Source organism: Halichoerus grypus, chromosome 2 (assembly GCF_964656455.1).
Source record: "Halichoerus grypus chromosome 2, mHalGry1.hap1.1, whole genome shotgun sequence".
Lineage (NCBI taxonomy): Eukaryota > Metazoa > Chordata > Mammalia > Carnivora > Phocidae > Halichoerus > Halichoerus grypus.
In genome coordinates, this window is record NC_135713.1 from 173920396 (window position 1) to 173937103 (window position 16708).

Here is a 16708-nt window from a genome sequence, read left to right on the forward strand (position 1 = left end):
GAAACTGACAAAGAGACGTATAATTGACATGATTGGAAGCCTAGGGGCTTGTGGGTGGCACAGTGAGGGCCTCTCACCCACTGCCGATAGGGCGGTCACAGAAGAGCAATAGTTAACGCGAACCTCTGTGCCCCCATCCCTTCCCAGTTCTCCAGCTTCCTGCTCCAGCTGTCCTTGGCTAGCAGATTTGTCACCTTCTCTAGCACCTTTTGCTTTCTGCCATCTCTGAGCCCTTGCACATTCTGCTCCACCTTCCTGGGATGCCCCTGCCCCTCCCCCCACACTCCCACCCTCTATACCCTTTGTCCTAAGTTGATTCCTTCTCCTTCTTCAAACCTCAGCCTGATCACCTCCTAGAGGAAGCACCTTGTGGAGCCCAGATTTTGTTGGCACTTTCCTGCCTAGCCTCAGACACGCCACTGAGGGGGCCCACCCCATATCTATGTAGCCCGTCAGACCCTGGGCTCTGAGCCGCAGACTGACCTTGTCATTGCCCCAGCACAGCTCCCCTGGCACACAGGATGGGCTTAATGAGAACAGCTGTTGCCTGAATGAATGGCTTTGGCTTCCGAGATTGTGCTCTTCCAGAAAGACTGCACCAGTGAGGGTGGGGGGAGGGCAGCAGAGACCAACCAGGTGCAGGATCGCAGGTCAGGAAGGCCCCAGGAGGCAGGGGTGAGGAGCAGTGGGAGGTCAGGCCAGGAGGGTGCTTGGACTCAGTGAGCACCTCCCATAATCATCCCAGGGCCCAGGAGCATCCCCGCCTCAGGGCTGTGAGGACCGCCTCAGGTGTTTGAGGCAGTCACTAACCACGGCCCAGCTGATGCACGCAGGCAGCCCCAGTCTGCCTGACCCCGCAGTCTCCCCTCCCTGCAGGCCTCCCTGGAGCAGCTTCTGCAGGTTCTGCATAGCACTACGCCCCACTACATTCGCTGCATCAAGCCCAACAGCCAGGGCCAGGCGCACACCTTTCTCCAGGAGGAGGTAATTCACGGGGCCAGAGCTGCTTTGTGGGGAGCTCCATTTGGCCAAGGCCCTGAAGGGCCGAAAGGCAGAACTTAGGCTCCAAATGGAGTGCCCAGAGCGCGTCTCTCGGGCTGAGTCTCACACGAGGGCGTCTTGTGTCCCCTGCTTTGGCAGCACGGTCACGTACGGTTTTGTGGTCTGTGCACAGCACAGTGAGCTAGCCAGGAAGGCTGCACTGCATCGGACACTCTGTTCGCCCATCACGTGCCCTGATGAGACCGAAGCTGCCCCGAGGGATGGGTGGCTTTTGTGATTCGCTGAAAGCCTGCGTCGCCTTACAGTCCTGCACACTGCAGCCATTTCTGACCGGAGGTCGAGTGTTTTCTGAGTCGCACAAAAACAGTCGGTGGCCAGCAGCTGCCCTTTGTTCAGGGTACGGGGCTCTGAGATGGGGATGAGGTCTGAGTGCTGCACAGTGCTGGAGAGTGTCCCATAGTCAACTGGCCTGGGGGTTTAAGGCCAGGACCTCTCCACTCAAGTCCCGAAGAATCTTTACAATATAGCCTCTCCTCCCTCTCAGCTATGATTTACTCTGTCGCCCACAAAATAGAAAATAAATAGGAAACAAATGGGGTTGGGCTGCATGGTGAGGCAGGACCTCTGCACTGCCTGGAGGAGCGAGAGAAAAGCAGGACCAGCACCTGCCTCAGCTGCATTAGAAGCCAGGCATCAGATAAGGGGACCTGGGGCCACCAGGACCCTTTTTAGCAGGGAGATTTTCTTGAGGTCCCAAGGAGTAGACCCCCATCAGCCACGCCTCTGGACAGGCTGCAGGTTCATACGGACCAAGGCCACAGTAAAGCCTCAGAGAGAGGGCAGGAGTGGTATTTCTGGCCGCAGGTGCCCAGCCTGTCTCCCACCCTTGCAGGTCCTGAGTCAGCTGGAGGCCTGTGGCCTCGTGGAGACCATCCACATCAGTGCTGCTGGCTTCCCCGTCCGGTGAGTGGGCCGAGCGCTGCATGGGGCGGGGCCGGTGCTGGGGTGGAGCTTGGGACTCAGGCGTGACAAGAGCTGCCCAGCCCAGAGTAGGAGGTGGAGGTGAAGAGAAAGAAGCAGGTCTGCAGAGGTCAACCTGCAACTCGAGAGGCTTCACTCGTTTGTTTATCCATGCACTTTCTGTGTACTGTTTTGTTCCAAGCAGTTTCTAGTATCAGTGAATAAGGAAGGTGAGCCTCTGCCTCTTGGGGCATACGTTCCTATGGGTACACGTACAAGAAGTATAAAGTTGATCAGTGTAGGAAGGAAACAAAAAATGCTGCTGGGAGACTAATGGGGGAAGAGGATCTTGGGGCTGGTCAGGGAGGGGCCCTCTAAGCAGCTCAGGCCTCTGGGAACGGAGGAAACAGGAAGCACAAAGCTCCCAGCTTAGGAACTAAGATGCCCAAGTGATGGGAGCGTAGGGACCTGGGGGAGAGGGGCCGCATGGGTCCCACGAGGACTTGGCAAGTTGTCCATAGGGCCTGGAAGCCACTGGACGTTGTGAGGAGAGTGCTGTGCTCCCATTCATGTTCTGTGGCGGCTGTGTGGAGGCTGGACGTAGGGGCAGGAGAGAAGGGAGATGTGTGAGAAGGCTGTTGCCGGTACACAGGCAAGATGGTGACCCAGATGAGGGGGGCAGCTGTGAAAAATGGAGCAAAATGGGTGAAATTGGAGTATGGCTTGCGATAGAAACAGGACTGGGGGTTGGCTGACCATGGGGTGTGGGCAGGGGAGCAGTCAGCTTCCAGCTCACACAGGAAACTTCCAGGCTTCCATCGGAGGCTAATGGATGCATCAGGGGACAGTTCCCTGAGATAGGATGTCTGGGGAAGGCACAGGCTGGAGGTGGGATGGGAGGAGAGTCAGGAACGTGACCTCGTCAGGTTTGCAGTGGCTATAAGACAAGCTCGGGGCCCAGAGCTTTGGGAACTGGAGGGCGCATGAGGATCTGTCCTCAGTGGGTTGTAACATCAGGAGCAAGGAGGAAATCACGGTGGGGAGAGAGAAGCACTCTGAAGCCGTTCCCTGAGGAGCATTCACACTTAGGGTAGGGGACGAGAAACCAACAACGGCAACTTGGCAGGAGTCGTGGGTGAAGGAGGAAGCCAGGCTCACGGGGGTCAAGGGGGTCAGCCGGGCACCTCCCGTCAGCCAGTCAGAGCACTGCCCACTGGATTTGGTGGCGTGGTGTCTGCTGATGGCTGCAGCAAGAGCCACACGGGAACAGTGTTGGGGACAGAAGCCAGACTCAGGAGGAGGAGGTATAGATAGATACAAGGTGTCACCAGCTGTTTAAGTGTTGCAGTGAAGGGGAGCAGAGAAATCAGGAGGAAGCAAGGGAGGCTGTGGGGTCAGAAGGCACAGATGTGGCTGACCACGTACGCGGCAGGAGCCATCCAACTGGGGAGAAGCCTGCAAGCCCCTTCTTGCTTTCTGGAAGAGCACAATCTCTGCATAGCACTACGCCCCACTACATTCGCTGCATCAAGCCCGAAGGAGGCAGGTCGCAAATCCCCTACAAGAGGAGCGAGCAGCTTTGTTTGGGTAGACCAAGACGGCAGGAAGAGCAGACCCAGTTTAAAATGGTCTCCACAGGCTTCCGTGAGTGACCGTAGTCATCCCTTCAGAACCACCACATCCATTCATTGTGGGCACAGTCAGGCAGCTGCTGAGTAGATTAAATAGAGGAGCTCCCATTGGCCCCAAGCGCTATTCCAGGCTCACAGATGAAGTCACTTCATTTCTTCCGCCGCCCTTGGCTTCCAGGATCCCTCACCGGAACTTCGTGGAACGATATGAATTGCTGAGAAGGCTCCGTGCTCGCACATCCCCTGGCCCCCACAGCCCACCTCCTGCTGAAGGGCGCTCAGGTGAGTGGGGCCCATTTGCTAGTCGTGTGTTCAGCCACAGTGGACTGAGCACCTATCCTGAGCCATCTTGGGGCTAGGGGCTGGGCATTCAGAGCAGAGTAAAACACAGCCCTGCCCTCATGGTTCTTGGTTCTTGGTTCAGTCGGGAAAACAGACTAAAAGACGACAAACAGTGGGGAAAGTGGAAAGGCAGAGGTGGGAACAGAGTGCCGTGGGTAGTGCTGCGGAATATGAATCAGGGAAAGCTTCCTGGAGGAAGTGGTGTCTGAGCACAGATGGTATTGGCCAGGTGAAGAGCATTCCACCTAACAGGTAGTTGAACGGAGGGCTGCATGCAGGAGACAACCCTGTGTGTGAGGAACTCCGGGCCAGTGTTGCTTGCCCATACGGGCAAAGAACAGTTGGAAGTGAGACTGGGGTGATAGGCCATGTCACAGAAGCCGAGCTTTATTCTCTGGGCAGATGGAGGCACCTCGGAGGAGGAAGGGAGTGACGTCAGCCTTGTGCTTTCTGGAGGCCATAGGAGTGAGGCTTATTACGTTGGCCAGAGTCAAGCTAGAGATGTGGGCACAGTGGGCAATGTTGGGAAGAAACAGGTCAGACTGTGCCCGGCCAGTGGGGAAGAGAGGTTTGGGGGAGGTGTTGAGCCCCGCAGGGCTGACCTGAGCTCCAGGTCCCTGGAGTCATCCCATTGGCAAGCTCTAACATCAAGGGAAAGGTCTGGCGTGTGGCCCCTGTTTGGGGTTGTCAGCATGTAGGGTAAGCCCCCCCCCGCACAGGTGGAGGAAGAAGGGGCCAAGGACTGAGTGCGAGGCCCCTGCCCAGCCGGACCCCAGCCCAGCAGCCACGGCTCCCACCTGGGACACTTCTGCTTTCCCACCTCTCTCGGGCTCAGTTTTGTCACTTGCCTTTCATTCTTTTCCCCCACTTCTTTCTTCCCCTCTCTTCATGATCTGCTCTACTGCTCTGTGTCTCGTGCCTAAAGCCCCCTTCGCCCCCGGTCGATTTTGCGGTTTCTCGTCTGCGGCGTCCTCTTTGGCAGCCTCTTCTCCAGAGAGGCGCTGGGCAGCAAAAGGTGGTCAGAGCCCTCAGGTAAATCCTCTACAGGAGCCAGCCCTGCACACTGCGGGAGGGCAGGCAGGGGCACCTGCTGGGCCTCCATGGGACGGGGATTGTTCTCCCTTTTCTCATACGTGGCAGGGAGTTAAGGGGTCCAGGGCAGAGGGAGCGGCCCAGCTGCCCTGCTTGGTCCCCCGCACGTTTGGGGCCTTGGAACAAACGCCGGCTTAGCAGCCTGGGTTTCCAGGTTGGGGGCAGGCACCGAGTGCCCTTGCCGGCTTGCCCAGGGGACCGGTGGGGATGGAGGCTGCAGGCCAGCCCAGGGCACAGCCACAAGTGGGGACTCCTGTATTCCTCTGAACAGCCAGGGCCTGAGGAATGGGGGCTCAGTAAAGGGGTCACCTCTGGCCTCCCCCCAAAAAAGATGGGGAAGTGGTTAGAGGCAGGAACAGCAGCAGAGAAGCCTGTGGAGTACTGGAGAGACCAGAACCGGTTTCTCCAGTCCACAGAAGCGTGTGGATGACCAAGAGCTGATGGGACCTCCGTTTCCCATCCCACAGAATGGTCTCCATGCACCGAGGCGGCCACACCACAACCTCTCCTCCAGGACATCCTCCACACTCTTCCAGCTCTGACTCAGGCAGCCGCTGCACCTGGCGACCCAGCTGAGGCCTCAGCAGCCCCAGTTCACTGTGGCAGGACCAAGGTGTTCATGACGGACTCCACGGTAAGCTGGTTTGAGAGGAGGCGGGGAGTTCCCCGAAGCCAGCCGCGTGCTCTCCTCAGCAGGACCGGGTCTGGGACCACTTCAGGGCAGGGGGAGGAGAGGCTGAGGCCCTCAGCGGATGCCCCTTCTCCCAGCTGGAGCTTCTGGAACATGGACGTGCGCAGGTGCTGGAGCAGTGTGCCCGCCGCATCCAGGGCAGCTGGAGGCGACACTGGTACTGCAAGCAGGGGAGGCGGAGGCGGGCAGCCGTGCTCATCCAGGCAGGTACGAGGTGCATGGGCTCGGGGCCCACGGACCCTCGTGCAGACCCCGCGTGATCCGGGTTCCCTGGAGACGCCCTATGCCAAGGCTGTGTCCCAGCCTCAAGACACTGACGGTACGACCCTATGGTACACTGGGGTTCGAATTCTCATCAGTGTCTCCTCAGTTCAGTGGAAACCAGGTGACACCACAAATAAGGGTGCTCTGTAGGCAGCAGAGGCTGAACATCTGCCTTTAATTCCCCTTTCCCAGACCTAGAGAGTGGCTTATGCCACCTTCCTTTGCCTCTATGACAAATCGTTATGTGTTGGGTCCAGGGCTTGTAATGAGTTTGAGAAGGTAAAAACTGACAAGATTTGATTCATCAAAGGAAGAGAGATAGGAACCATGTTCCCTGCAGTCTTACTTTGAAAATACTAGAAACCACCCACATAGCTGGCAGTGGTAAAGTCATGGCTATTACGGACCATCCTTATGATATAGCAGCTAGGAAGTGTTTTAGAAGAATATTTTAAATTTAATGGAAAACTACTTCCAATGTGATGTTCAAACCAGGATGCCAAACTGCACGTCAAGGGTGATGCCACTTTCCTCAGGTGTGTTTCTGTGTGTATGGGCCTAAAAAAACAGAGTAAGGAAACTAAAGAACTGTCTGCATTGGTGAGATAGCAGGATTTGGATCTGTCTTTAAGCTTTTTAGTTTTCTAGAATCCAAACATATTAATATTGAATGGAACAGCCCCTTTTCTGAATGTAAAAGAACCAGAAAATGCTGAAATTGCAGAAGGAAATGAAAATTGCCAGTCTGCCATCCAGTAGTGTCACCTTTACCAACACGTGGGTGCCCAGTGAGTTCCCAATTTATGAATTCGTAAGGCCGGTAGGCAACTTCAGCCTGCTCCCTGCGGCCCTTCCACACGACGTCTGTCCCAGGCTGACGGTCTGAGGGGCGTCTTTCAGAGCCAAGTTCACTTCAGTACTGACTTCCGCTCCCTCCCTCCCGGGGCGGCGTGGGCTAGCCGTCCCCTGAAGAGGTGCCGATTCCAAGCTTCTTCAGCAGCTCGGGTGTGGCTGCAGGGCCAGGCTACCCATAGTTCTAAGGAACATTTCACTTCTTGTTTCTGGGCAAACCCCTCAGCCATCCGGTCCTGGCTAGCTCGGAAACACGTGCGGAGGCTGCACGCAGCTGCCACTGTCATCGAGCGCGCGTGGCGGAGGTGGCGAGTGAGTATCTGACCCCGCAGGCAGGCTGGGCAGCGGCCGGCCAGTACCCGAGGGCCCTGGGGTGGGGCTCCTGGGACGCAGAAAGGGCGGCATCAGCACCTCTGGGCATATACTAAAAACCATGGAATTATACACTTTAAAGGGGTGAATTTTATGGTGTATCAATTAGATCTCAAGGCTGTTCTTACAGTAGCATACGTAAGACCTAAGCACAGGTGCCCTGGGCATAAAGAAGTTTGGCTACATGGCGCCCATCTAGTTGAAGGCATCCAGCTGTTCAACAGCCCGGTGCCCTTCAGGTCACCTTGTTAAGCTACCTTGTTAAAGATAGTTTTGGTTTCCATTAAGAACTAATACATTAAAAGCTACAAAGTGGCACTCTTTTTTTTAGATTGGAATGGCCTTCCTTGCTTCGAAAGAACTGGATGGTGTGGAAGAAAACCACTTGTCTCAAGTTCCCCTTCCCACGGGCTCCCTCCTGCTGCCACAGACACAGACCAGCCTCCTGGCGGCGGTTATCCGCCTGTGGCCCCTGGGACTGGTCCTGGCCAACGCAGCTGTGGGTGTCCGCGGCTTTCAGAGGAAGTTGGTGGTCTGGGCCTGCCTCCAGCTCCCCACGGGGAGCCCCAGTAGCTACACAGTCCAGACGGCCCAAGGACAAGCTGGTGTCACATCCATCCGAGCGCTGCCTCAGGTAAGCATGGCTCTGGGTCCCTCACACCTCCTTGTAGAAGGCAGGAGCCAAAGCCCATGAGTCCACGGCGGGAGCAGGACTGAGACTAGGACAAGAGCCGTCCTGACCCTGCTCGGGAAGCCAGAAGCCTGAGCCTCCCAACTGGCTGGTTTGGGTGGTATCCATCATTACAAGTAGGAATTTTCCAGAGCCCTTTCACTTTTTAAAAACTGCCTCTGAGTGTTCTGGCTTCTCCTCTGAACCTCCATGTAATTAGTCCCACTTTTTAAAATTTGGGTTGTGATGACCGCTTATTCTGAAGTTAGCATCCTATTTTCCTCACATTCTTACTTGGTTTATCTCCTGCTCCAGCTGCGCAAATGACAAGCAGGTAATCAGCGGTCCAACAGCTCTGTTTTTATATTACGGGCCGCCGGAGGAAAAGAGTCAGCCAACACATTCCACTAGCTAATGCTCAACCTACCACATGGGGTCCCGGCCAGGTTTAAGTGACACAAGTCAAAAGAAAACTGAGTTTTCATACCAGAGGAATTACGATAGGATGTAACCTGGAGAAGATCTCCCAATGACAACACACAGGCCAGCCAGAGTATAAACAAAAGTGGGATTGTTTTCTCTTCCAGTTTTAAGCAGTCTTAAGACTGTGGCAGGTAATACTCTTATTAGGGGAGAGCTCCCTCATCCATCACACCGAATGGATGTGAAATGTTGTATTTTAATTTGCCACTGGTTTAGAATGAGCAAAGAGCAGGAACCGAATCCTGCTCCTGCTGTTGGTCTCTTACCAATGCTCGTCCACATCTCCACATTTCTAGCATTGGCTCGGGGGGGGGGGGGGCACCTGGAGGGCTGGCACTCCTGGGAGCTGGGGTTCAGCGGTCTCTTTCTCTTCCCTCCCCCCCACCCAGGGCTCGATCAAGTTCCACTGCAGAAAGTCTCCCCTGCCATACGCAGACATCTGCCCTGAACCCTCACCCTACAGTGTTACTGGCTTTAATCAGATTCTGCTGGAGAGAGACAGCCTGGGCCCCAGGTGAGGTCTTCTCACCTTCTAGCCTCACCTGGCTGGGCAACCCTTTGGTGCCTTTGTGTCTACAAGGCTTTTTCCTGCCATCTGCTTTGCCAAAGACATTTAATCCACACAACGCCACCGCACTACTCCCACAACGACTCCAAGCTCCTGTGAGCGAGCGACGGCTGCCGCGGCCCCTGCACTTGCCTGGGGCTTCCATGGACATCTCAGGCCCTGACAGACATCAGGGGTTGGTTAGCAAACTCAGGGCTAAGAAACCTCAGGGCCACAAAGGATTTCCCCCATTTTACTACCTTCAGAGATCCGACTCAGCTGTGTAGTCCATCACTACAGTGGGGCACCCCCAATTCCCTGCAAACAGAACAGGCCGAGTTAGCTTGAAAGTAGCCCCCAAATTGCGACTGGGATATTTGCATTTAGTTCCTTTGAAAGGAACAAAACCTTACTATTTAATGTGTTGATTTATTTAACGTAATTTCAAGCAATTATGAACTAAGGATAAACAATGCCATTTACCATAGAATCACCATATCCTGATTTTATTTAGCAACAGTGAGCAAGTTTTAACTCAAATGGGTATGAAACTTGACAAATCATGTGTGATGTCTAAACGCTACCAAAATTAAAACATTTAAACACCACCATCAGAATGTCAAATTCTCCCTCCATAAAGGGTTTGTCACCTCGAGTATCCTCCTCTTGCCTGAAACCCACGCCTACAGTGCTGGAGATAAAGCCTTTGTACGGTCCACCCTAAGCCAGCCGGCCTGGAAGTCAGCACCCTTGCTGAGGGCCCCACGCTAGCTCTTCTCCTGGGGGGTGCGGGCAGGTTCTAAGAGTCATGCACACATTCCAGGGAGCAGCACAATAATCCATCTTAGGAATCCTCATCCTGGGATGGCTCCACAATCCTTAAACAGCAGTCCGCAAACTCCACAAACAAGGGCTCCTGCATGCAGGCTCTCATGAGCTTCGCCTTGTTGTCGCCCTGATCGAGGCTGACCATCAGCTGTCGAAGGTGAGGGTTGAGCAGCAGGCTTCTTAATGCTGCAGATTCTCCTTAAAAATGAACAAGAAAGCCAGTGTGAGTTCAAGTGGGAAGAGACAGAGACAGCTAAAAGCTAATGCGTCCAATGTAGTACAGATCAAGGGTGCCGCATCCCCTCCACCTTTAAACCCAAAAATGGAACCAGTGCTCCACATAAACAAGAGGAGGTCAGCATAGCAGATGATTTCCAGTTAAATGCCATCACACATTCTTGTTCTTGGCATCTCTATAAATTTACGCCATTTCAAGTTAAGAAAAAATACCAGCACAAATACAACGAACAACATGAAGTTGTTGGCACGTTATTCTTCACAGGCCTAAAGGTTCTCCCTGATGAGGAGAGTTACACCGAAGACTCTGAACGCTGCAGAAGCCAGCACATGGCCCTCACTGCAGGCTCAGTAGCAACGAACAGACGCCAACATCTGCGTGGTGCTTTAGTTTACAAAACCGTTCACACCTGCCCTCTGTCTCCTCCCTGCTGTGGGACTGGGTGCGCAGCAGGGTGGGCCTGACGGTGAGACGGAAGTGAAACCTCCCACGTGTAGGAACTACCCTGGCCCGTTCATCACTTGGGCCACAGAACGGCCCCAAGGCCAGACCGCACGGGCCTACAGAAACACCGGGCATTACGAACATCCTCATCCCTCTAAAACTCCCAACTCCTGGGGTTACCGTCTGCTTGAATGGCTAGACCACGTACAGAGCACTGGGGAGGTGGGGTAAATGCAGGCCCCTGCCCTACAGACCGGTGTGGGGGAGAGAAGGTACCATAAAATACGAGTGGTATATTGCAAGGCCCCATGGGAAGGTGAAAAGTGCTTGCTTCTGAGAAAGACAAAAGATCAAGAAAAACTGAGCTGAGGAAGGGTAACCTGAACCAAGCTTGAGGGAGGAGAATTTTGCCAACTCACAGAACCAATAGGATTCCAGGCCGAGGGAGTTGTAAGAAGGCGGGGAAGTGTGGAAGCCCTGAGTGTTTACGGGGTCATGTGGCTGAAGGGCTCTGCGTGCCACACTCAAGTACAGGGACCCTTGAACAACGCAGGTTTGAACTGCACAGGTCTGCTTATACATGGAGTTTTCCCCATAAATACAGTGGTGTAAATGTATTTTCTCGTGATTTTTTTAACGTTTTCTTTTCTCTCATTTACTTTATTGTAAGAATACAGCATATGATACATGCAACAGACAGACTGTGTGTTAATCGACTACGTTACCAGTAAGGTTTCCGGTCGACAGTAGGCTATTAGTAGTTAAGTTCTGGGGGAGTCCGAAGTTATACACAAATTTTCAACTGCAGGGTGGACAGAAGGGAGCCGTACTCCTGTGCAGTTCAAAGGTCACCTGTATTTAGTAACTTAAAAAAAGAATCACATTCTATACGTTGGATTAAATGTATCAGTGGTTGATAAAGAAGCAAGCACAGCACACTTACCTAAATTCTTTAAATTCTGCAAAGAAACTCTGTCCTCTTCCTCATCACTATTGAGAAAGTCAGCTACAGAGTCCTCATCATCATCTGAGGAATACAGAACACAACTAATTACGACTAGAAACCTAGCTGCCAGACGGACTACTCCAACAGATAGATGTGCACACCAGTGACTGACAGCAGCAGGGCGAGCAGGTACGGACAAAACAAAAATGACCTTTTCTGGAATTTGTGACTTTACCAACGTTCCTCTTTTTGGGGAAGGAGGGTGAAGCTAAGAATTGGGGAGTTTAACAAATGCATCCTAGCATGTTCACATGCTTGTTCTACTTGTTTCTCTGTGGTCTTTGGGCCAGGAGCCTGATTTTCCAGTTCTTATCCCCCCAGCTCTCCTCACTATGGCTCCAGCCCTGTCAGGGGCCAAAAAACTAGGTGCTCTGTAAAAACCTGCTACCATGAATACCTTGTGCTTTCAGCATGGCCAAAAATTTCTGACACTGCCTAAGCCCAACAAGGAAGCTTCTCAAAGGGCAGAAATAGGCTATCCCACGCTGTGAATGTTCAATACCTCTTTGCTGGCACCAGGAGGGGCTGCCTTCGGACGCTGGCATGGTGCCTGACACCCAGGGGATACTGAAGTCTGTAGAGATGGATGGGCTGACAGCCCACTCCCACAATAAGCCATGAGGAGCCCCCAGCAGCAGGGAGGTGAGCTAGGTCAAAGGCAGCCTCCCACCTGAGCCTAGCTCAGGTGAACGGACCGCTCCATCCAGGCCCAGGGAGGGAGACCTGAAGCTATGACTGGAGAAGGTTCCTGCCAGCAGGGTCCACCCCTCACCCCCACACCACAGCCAGCTGCCTCTCACCCCCTTATTTCTTGTCCTTAACAATGCCCTCAGGCTGCTCTAAAATACACAACAGGTGCCCCCCGTCCTGGTGCTCTGAGCTAAGATGAAGCCTTCGTTCCTGACTCCCTGTCCCAACCCACGTCTCCTCCTTCAGCTTCTGTTTGAAACCCCTTCCAAGGTGGTTTTTTTGAAGTCAAGCAACCCACCTTTGTTTTCCGCAGGCTTTATAGTTTTTGCCGTAACAGCTGCCCTTACTTTTTTCTCAGTAGGACGAGTTTCAGGGTTGCACTGCTCTGAAAGAGACACAAATCAGATGCACCTCCCCACCGAGCCAGCATCTAGGTGGGAAACATGTACGTGGTAAGGGATGTGGGTGGGGATGGAGATGGACGCAGAGGAACTGAGGGATCCAATCAAAGGGCAGCACCCAGAAAACAAGCAATCCTGAGCCTGGCAGAGGGTGGAGGAAGCAGGCCTCATGCACCCTGAGGTCTGTCCCCATCCTCCTCACCCCGCCTAACCTCACAGGGCTCTCCCCAAGATTAAGTGGCACACTGACTTCAATTAGCGAATTATTTTCTCAGCAGTTGCAGATACCAAATTTGCATGTACTACGTGCCACTGGGATGACACAGATGAAAGTCATCAGGCCCACCTCAAGGGGTTGGGCCTTATGGCTGGGAGCTAGAGCCCGGGATAAGTCTGATTGATGTCACCTAAAAGGACTGGGAGACAAAGAGGAGGTGCTGCCAGGTGGAAAGAGCATTCCCGGCAGAGGGAAAGGTCTACAGCTGGACCAGACCCCTGAAAAATAGGGTCACATGCAAGGACACAGTGATGCGCGACTAGCGGCTGATTGACGGGGCAGGCCTGGCAGGTGGCTGGGGGGTTGCAAGTGGAGGAAGCAGGAGAAGAATGCCACACGGGAGGTTGGCCTTTCTTCCCAAGACCAGTGTCTCTCATCAAAGGCACTGTGATATTCAGGGTGGAAGGGTCTTTACCAGTGTGAGATGGTTTCACACACCAAAGGATGTTTATCTGCACAAATACCGATTGCCAGAAGTGACCCCAACCCTCCTCAGCTACTGAGACACATTGTGACAATGTGTCTCCCTGGGGAGAGCAATATCTAGGCTAAGAACCACGGCCTCCCTTTGCTAGAGAGGCTGGAGTTTTCAACAAGGGAGTGAATTACTCAAATGTGCATTTTAGGAGAAACCCTGGCAGCAGCAGGGCCACACTGTGAAGAGCTCCAGATTGCCCCGGATTGCCCTAGGGGTTCTTAGAGGGGCCACCCAGGGCTGCACAGGCAGAGCAAAGCTAACCTACCTGGCTCCCCAACCCTATTTCCACCAAAACAGTTCTACTTCTTTCCTCTCTATCTTGAACTGACAAATTTCCTTTGAAAATGCTGGAGTTTTCAACAAGGGAGTGAATTACTCAAATGTGCATTTTAGGAGAAACCCTGGCAGCAGCAGGGCCACACTGTGAAGAGCTCCAGATTGCCCCGGATTGCCCTAGGGGTTCTTAGAGGGGCCACCCAGGGCTGCACAGGCAGAGCAAAGCTAACCTACCTGGCTCCCCAACCCTATTTCCACCAAAACAGTTCTACTTCTTTCCTCTCTATCTTGAACTGACAAATTTCCTTTGAAAATGCTCCAGAGATACTAGGGTAAAAAACAAAAACAGCAGGCGGAGCAATACAGCTTGAAACACACCTCTAAGCCAGAGACTGGGGGGGCGGCGGGTAGAATCACACTAGACGCAAAAAACCAATAGGACTTTAACCACAGAGTCAACTCAGCATGAGGTCGTGGGGAACGGTCTCTGAGGACTAAGAGGCTCCCGATTGTAGTCAAAATGTAGATTTAACAGCACTAATCACTCCTTAAGGCAAACAGATCCACCTCGTTGTTTCTAGCCAGGCACTTAAAGAAAATGGTCTTAACTGCAGCCAGCGCAGCTTCTGAGTCAGAATACTAAGATGAAGAAACTGCTAGGGCTGACTTCGACGGCCAAAGCAGTCGCCGATTTTTAAGGGGGGGGGGGGGGGGGCGGGGAAGGGCAGTCTGTAGGAGAAAAGGCAGAGCAGAAGTTTCTGACTTCAAAATCCGGGGAGGCATTCACAGGCAGAGGCTCCCCCTGGGGCTCCGACAGGATCGGGCGAGGCAAGGCCGGGAGGGAGCGCGGCGGGACGTGGGGGCTGCCCGCACGAGGAGAGCGGCGGCTCGGGGGGCGGGGGGGACGCCGGGGCCTTACCTTTGTGCTTCCGGAAGCAGGTCACCGAGCAGCTGTAACAAGAGAGGCCACGAGCCGCGTCAGCCCGGAAGGTCGTGCGGACCCTCCCGGGGCCCCCGCCCGGTCCCCCGCCGCCCCCGCCCGGTCCCCTTCCCCACAACCCCTGCGCTCACTAAGGCACGCGGCAGGCGGGGCAACGGTATTTGGGTTTTTCCAAGCAAATCACGCAGACGACGGCGCTGCAATTGAGCGACGCCATGGTCCCTCGCCGGCCTCGTTCCCACCCGACGCGCCAGTCTCTGACCGAGGCTCCCACGTGCACGCCTTTTTTTTTCGTCGTTTCCTTAACCCGGACCAATCGGCGCGCAGCACTCACTGGCAGTCAAAAGCAATGGATCGATCCTGCTCATTGCTCCAGTCCTGATAAGTAGAAAGTCGATACACTCGATGCACATCCAGTAGCTGCTTTGACTTCCCGGATTAGATCTCGCTGTCGTCCCTAGGGAGAGTGGCAGGCAGAGGGAGTGGGAGAGGGAGAAGCAGGCTTCCCGCTGAGCAGGGAGCCCCATGCGGAGCTCCATCCCAGGACCCTGGGATCATGACCTGAGCCGAAGGCAGCCACTTAACCCACTGAGCCACCCAGGCGCCCCTGACTTGGACTTTCTGAATCTTGCAAGGGCACTGGGTTCTCCCCCTCGACATTCCATTTGCTTATATTTAGCAAATGAGAAGTCCAGACCCTGGCCAAACCAGAATCGGTTAGATTGAGTGACACACACATGCTCTTCCCTGCTTAAACTCTTTTTCTTTCAGGAACGAAAGCTGAGGCTTGACCACGGACAAATGTTTATTGAGTTCTCAGAACAGCACTGCAAGGCCCACATGCTGCGCCGGGGGGCCCAAGGGAGTAGCAGGCACAGTCTCTGCCCTCTAGGAGCTCAAAGCTTAGAGTGAAGGCAGGAGGGAGAGGGGAGGTAGAAGAGACTCTGTCTTAGGGTCCTGCTGGTGCTAGCCTGCACTTGCACGGTCCTGACAGTGAATGCCTCTTCAAATCTTGCACCCTAGGCTCCTTACTTGACTCACCCTAGTCCCAGCCCTGGCTGGGATGGCTTGGTCAGGCAATAGATGAGTGAGCTCTGGCCCAAAGGAGGGGGTCCTGGCCTAACGAGTCTGGATAGATGAACTGTGATGGGCCTTGAGTGGCACCTCAGGCTTTAGGAACAGTCATGTTTCATTAGCAGCCTGGGCCTCCTTAAAGCCCTAAGCACTGCCCAGCCTAACCAGGGCTCCCACCCCACATGCGCAGTGCCCACCTAGGGCCATAAGTCATTCTCACTCCCAAGTCCCTCCTCCCTTGTGTTGAGCCCATCAGCCCTCAGGATCCCACTACTATAAGGGCTCCACACGATTGTCATTGTTTTTGTGGATAAATCTGCAAGGACCAAGGCAATTGTTCCAGTCTTGGCTCAAACCCCTCCCTGGCTATGCGACTTCTACCCTCCCTGAGGTCCCTCACCTATTAGTGTGGATGTGCAGGGCTGCTCTCCTGAGCTGTTGAGAAGCACAGAAAAGACCATGTGTAAAAGTGTATGTAATCTGAGCGGAGCCAGAGTCTCGATGATTGAGGGCCGCGGGCTCGCTGGGTGGTATGAAGGGGCCGCGGGCCGCCAAGGTCGAGGACGTCTCTCTGCACAACTTCAGCACAAGGCTGTGGGAGCAACTCACCCATTTCCATATCATGCAGTTGATGGACTGGCTCTTCCCGTGGGTGGGGGCCACGCCACACCTGCACAGCCTCGAGGTGGCCATGTGCAAAGCTACGATTCCATCCCTGTGTCTACCTCCCTTCTTGGAGACAATTCTGACATGGCGACCTCCACTGGCCTTGCCCAGCATTTAGCCAGGAAGACCAACAAACAGGTGTTTACAAACAACTATAACCTTCAAAACACAGTAACTTCGCATTACTGGTAGAAAACAAGATCAAGGAAGAAATGGAGGCTTTTCTGGAAAAGTTCTAGCAGAGTGGCAGAAGCGAGGATTTGTAACTTATGTAGAATATATATGTAAAGAAATGGATTGAATTTTTCAAAAAGTTTGTAATTCGAAGCACTACAAAGGGTTATTTGATACCCAGAGTCTGTAACTCCTGGAACTCAGATCCCAACCCTATGAGTGCAGATGTCAGGCCCCAAGTCCCTCAAGGCCGGGGTCCCGAAGCTCAGGCCCCTCCAAAAGGGTTCTGCTGGCAGCCTCTATGGGCCAC

The 16708-nt window shown here is 53.9% G+C and overlaps 2 protein-coding genes and 1 pseudogene across 10 annotated transcripts in view; 2 read left to right on the forward strand and 1 right to left on the reverse strand.

Moving 5' to 3' along the window:
• Positions 1 to 9517, forward strand: part of MYO19 (myosin XIX) — a 34617-nt gene extending 25100 nt beyond the window's left edge. For 8 of the 9 annotated variants that reach the window (XM_078064052.1, XM_078064051.1, XM_078064069.1 and 5 more), the window contains 8 exons: positions 877 to 984; positions 1895 to 1965; positions 3772 to 3875; positions 5495 to 5661; positions 5796 to 5925; positions 7061 to 7146; positions 7538 to 7840; positions 8749 to 9517. In XM_078064052.1, coding sequence (XP_077920178.1) covers positions 877 to 984; positions 1895 to 1965; positions 3772 to 3875; positions 5495 to 5661; positions 5796 to 5925; positions 7061 to 7146; positions 7538 to 7840; positions 8749 to 8877 — 1098 coding nt within the window. In that variant the 3' untranslated portion in view covers positions 8878 to 9517. Of the gene's footprint in view, positions 1 to 876; positions 985 to 1894; positions 1966 to 3771; positions 3876 to 4860; positions 4968 to 5494; positions 5662 to 5795; positions 5926 to 7060; positions 7147 to 7537; positions 7841 to 8748 lie in introns of those variants that run through there. The other variant, XR_013444538.1, reaches the window with a different exon arrangement.
• On the reverse strand, positions 9397 to 14781 carry ZNHIT3 (zinc finger HIT-type containing 3). Its single transcript, XM_036104772.2, has 5 exons — positions 14616 to 14781; positions 14464 to 14495; positions 12411 to 12497; positions 11360 to 11443; positions 9397 to 9932 (listed from the first exon to the last, which is right to left on the reverse strand). Exons 1-5 carry the CDS (start codon positions 14699 to 14701, stop codon positions 9751 to 9753), a joined length of 471 nt encoding a protein of 156 aa, XP_035960665.1. The 5' UTR covers positions 14702 to 14781; the 3' UTR covers positions 9397 to 9750.
• Positions 14782 to 16090: 1309 nt separating this feature from the next.
• LOC118543628 (proteasome assembly chaperone 4 pseudogene) lies at positions 16091 to 16463 on the forward strand (annotated as a pseudogene).
• The last annotated feature ends 245 nt before the right edge of the window (positions 16464 to 16708 follow it).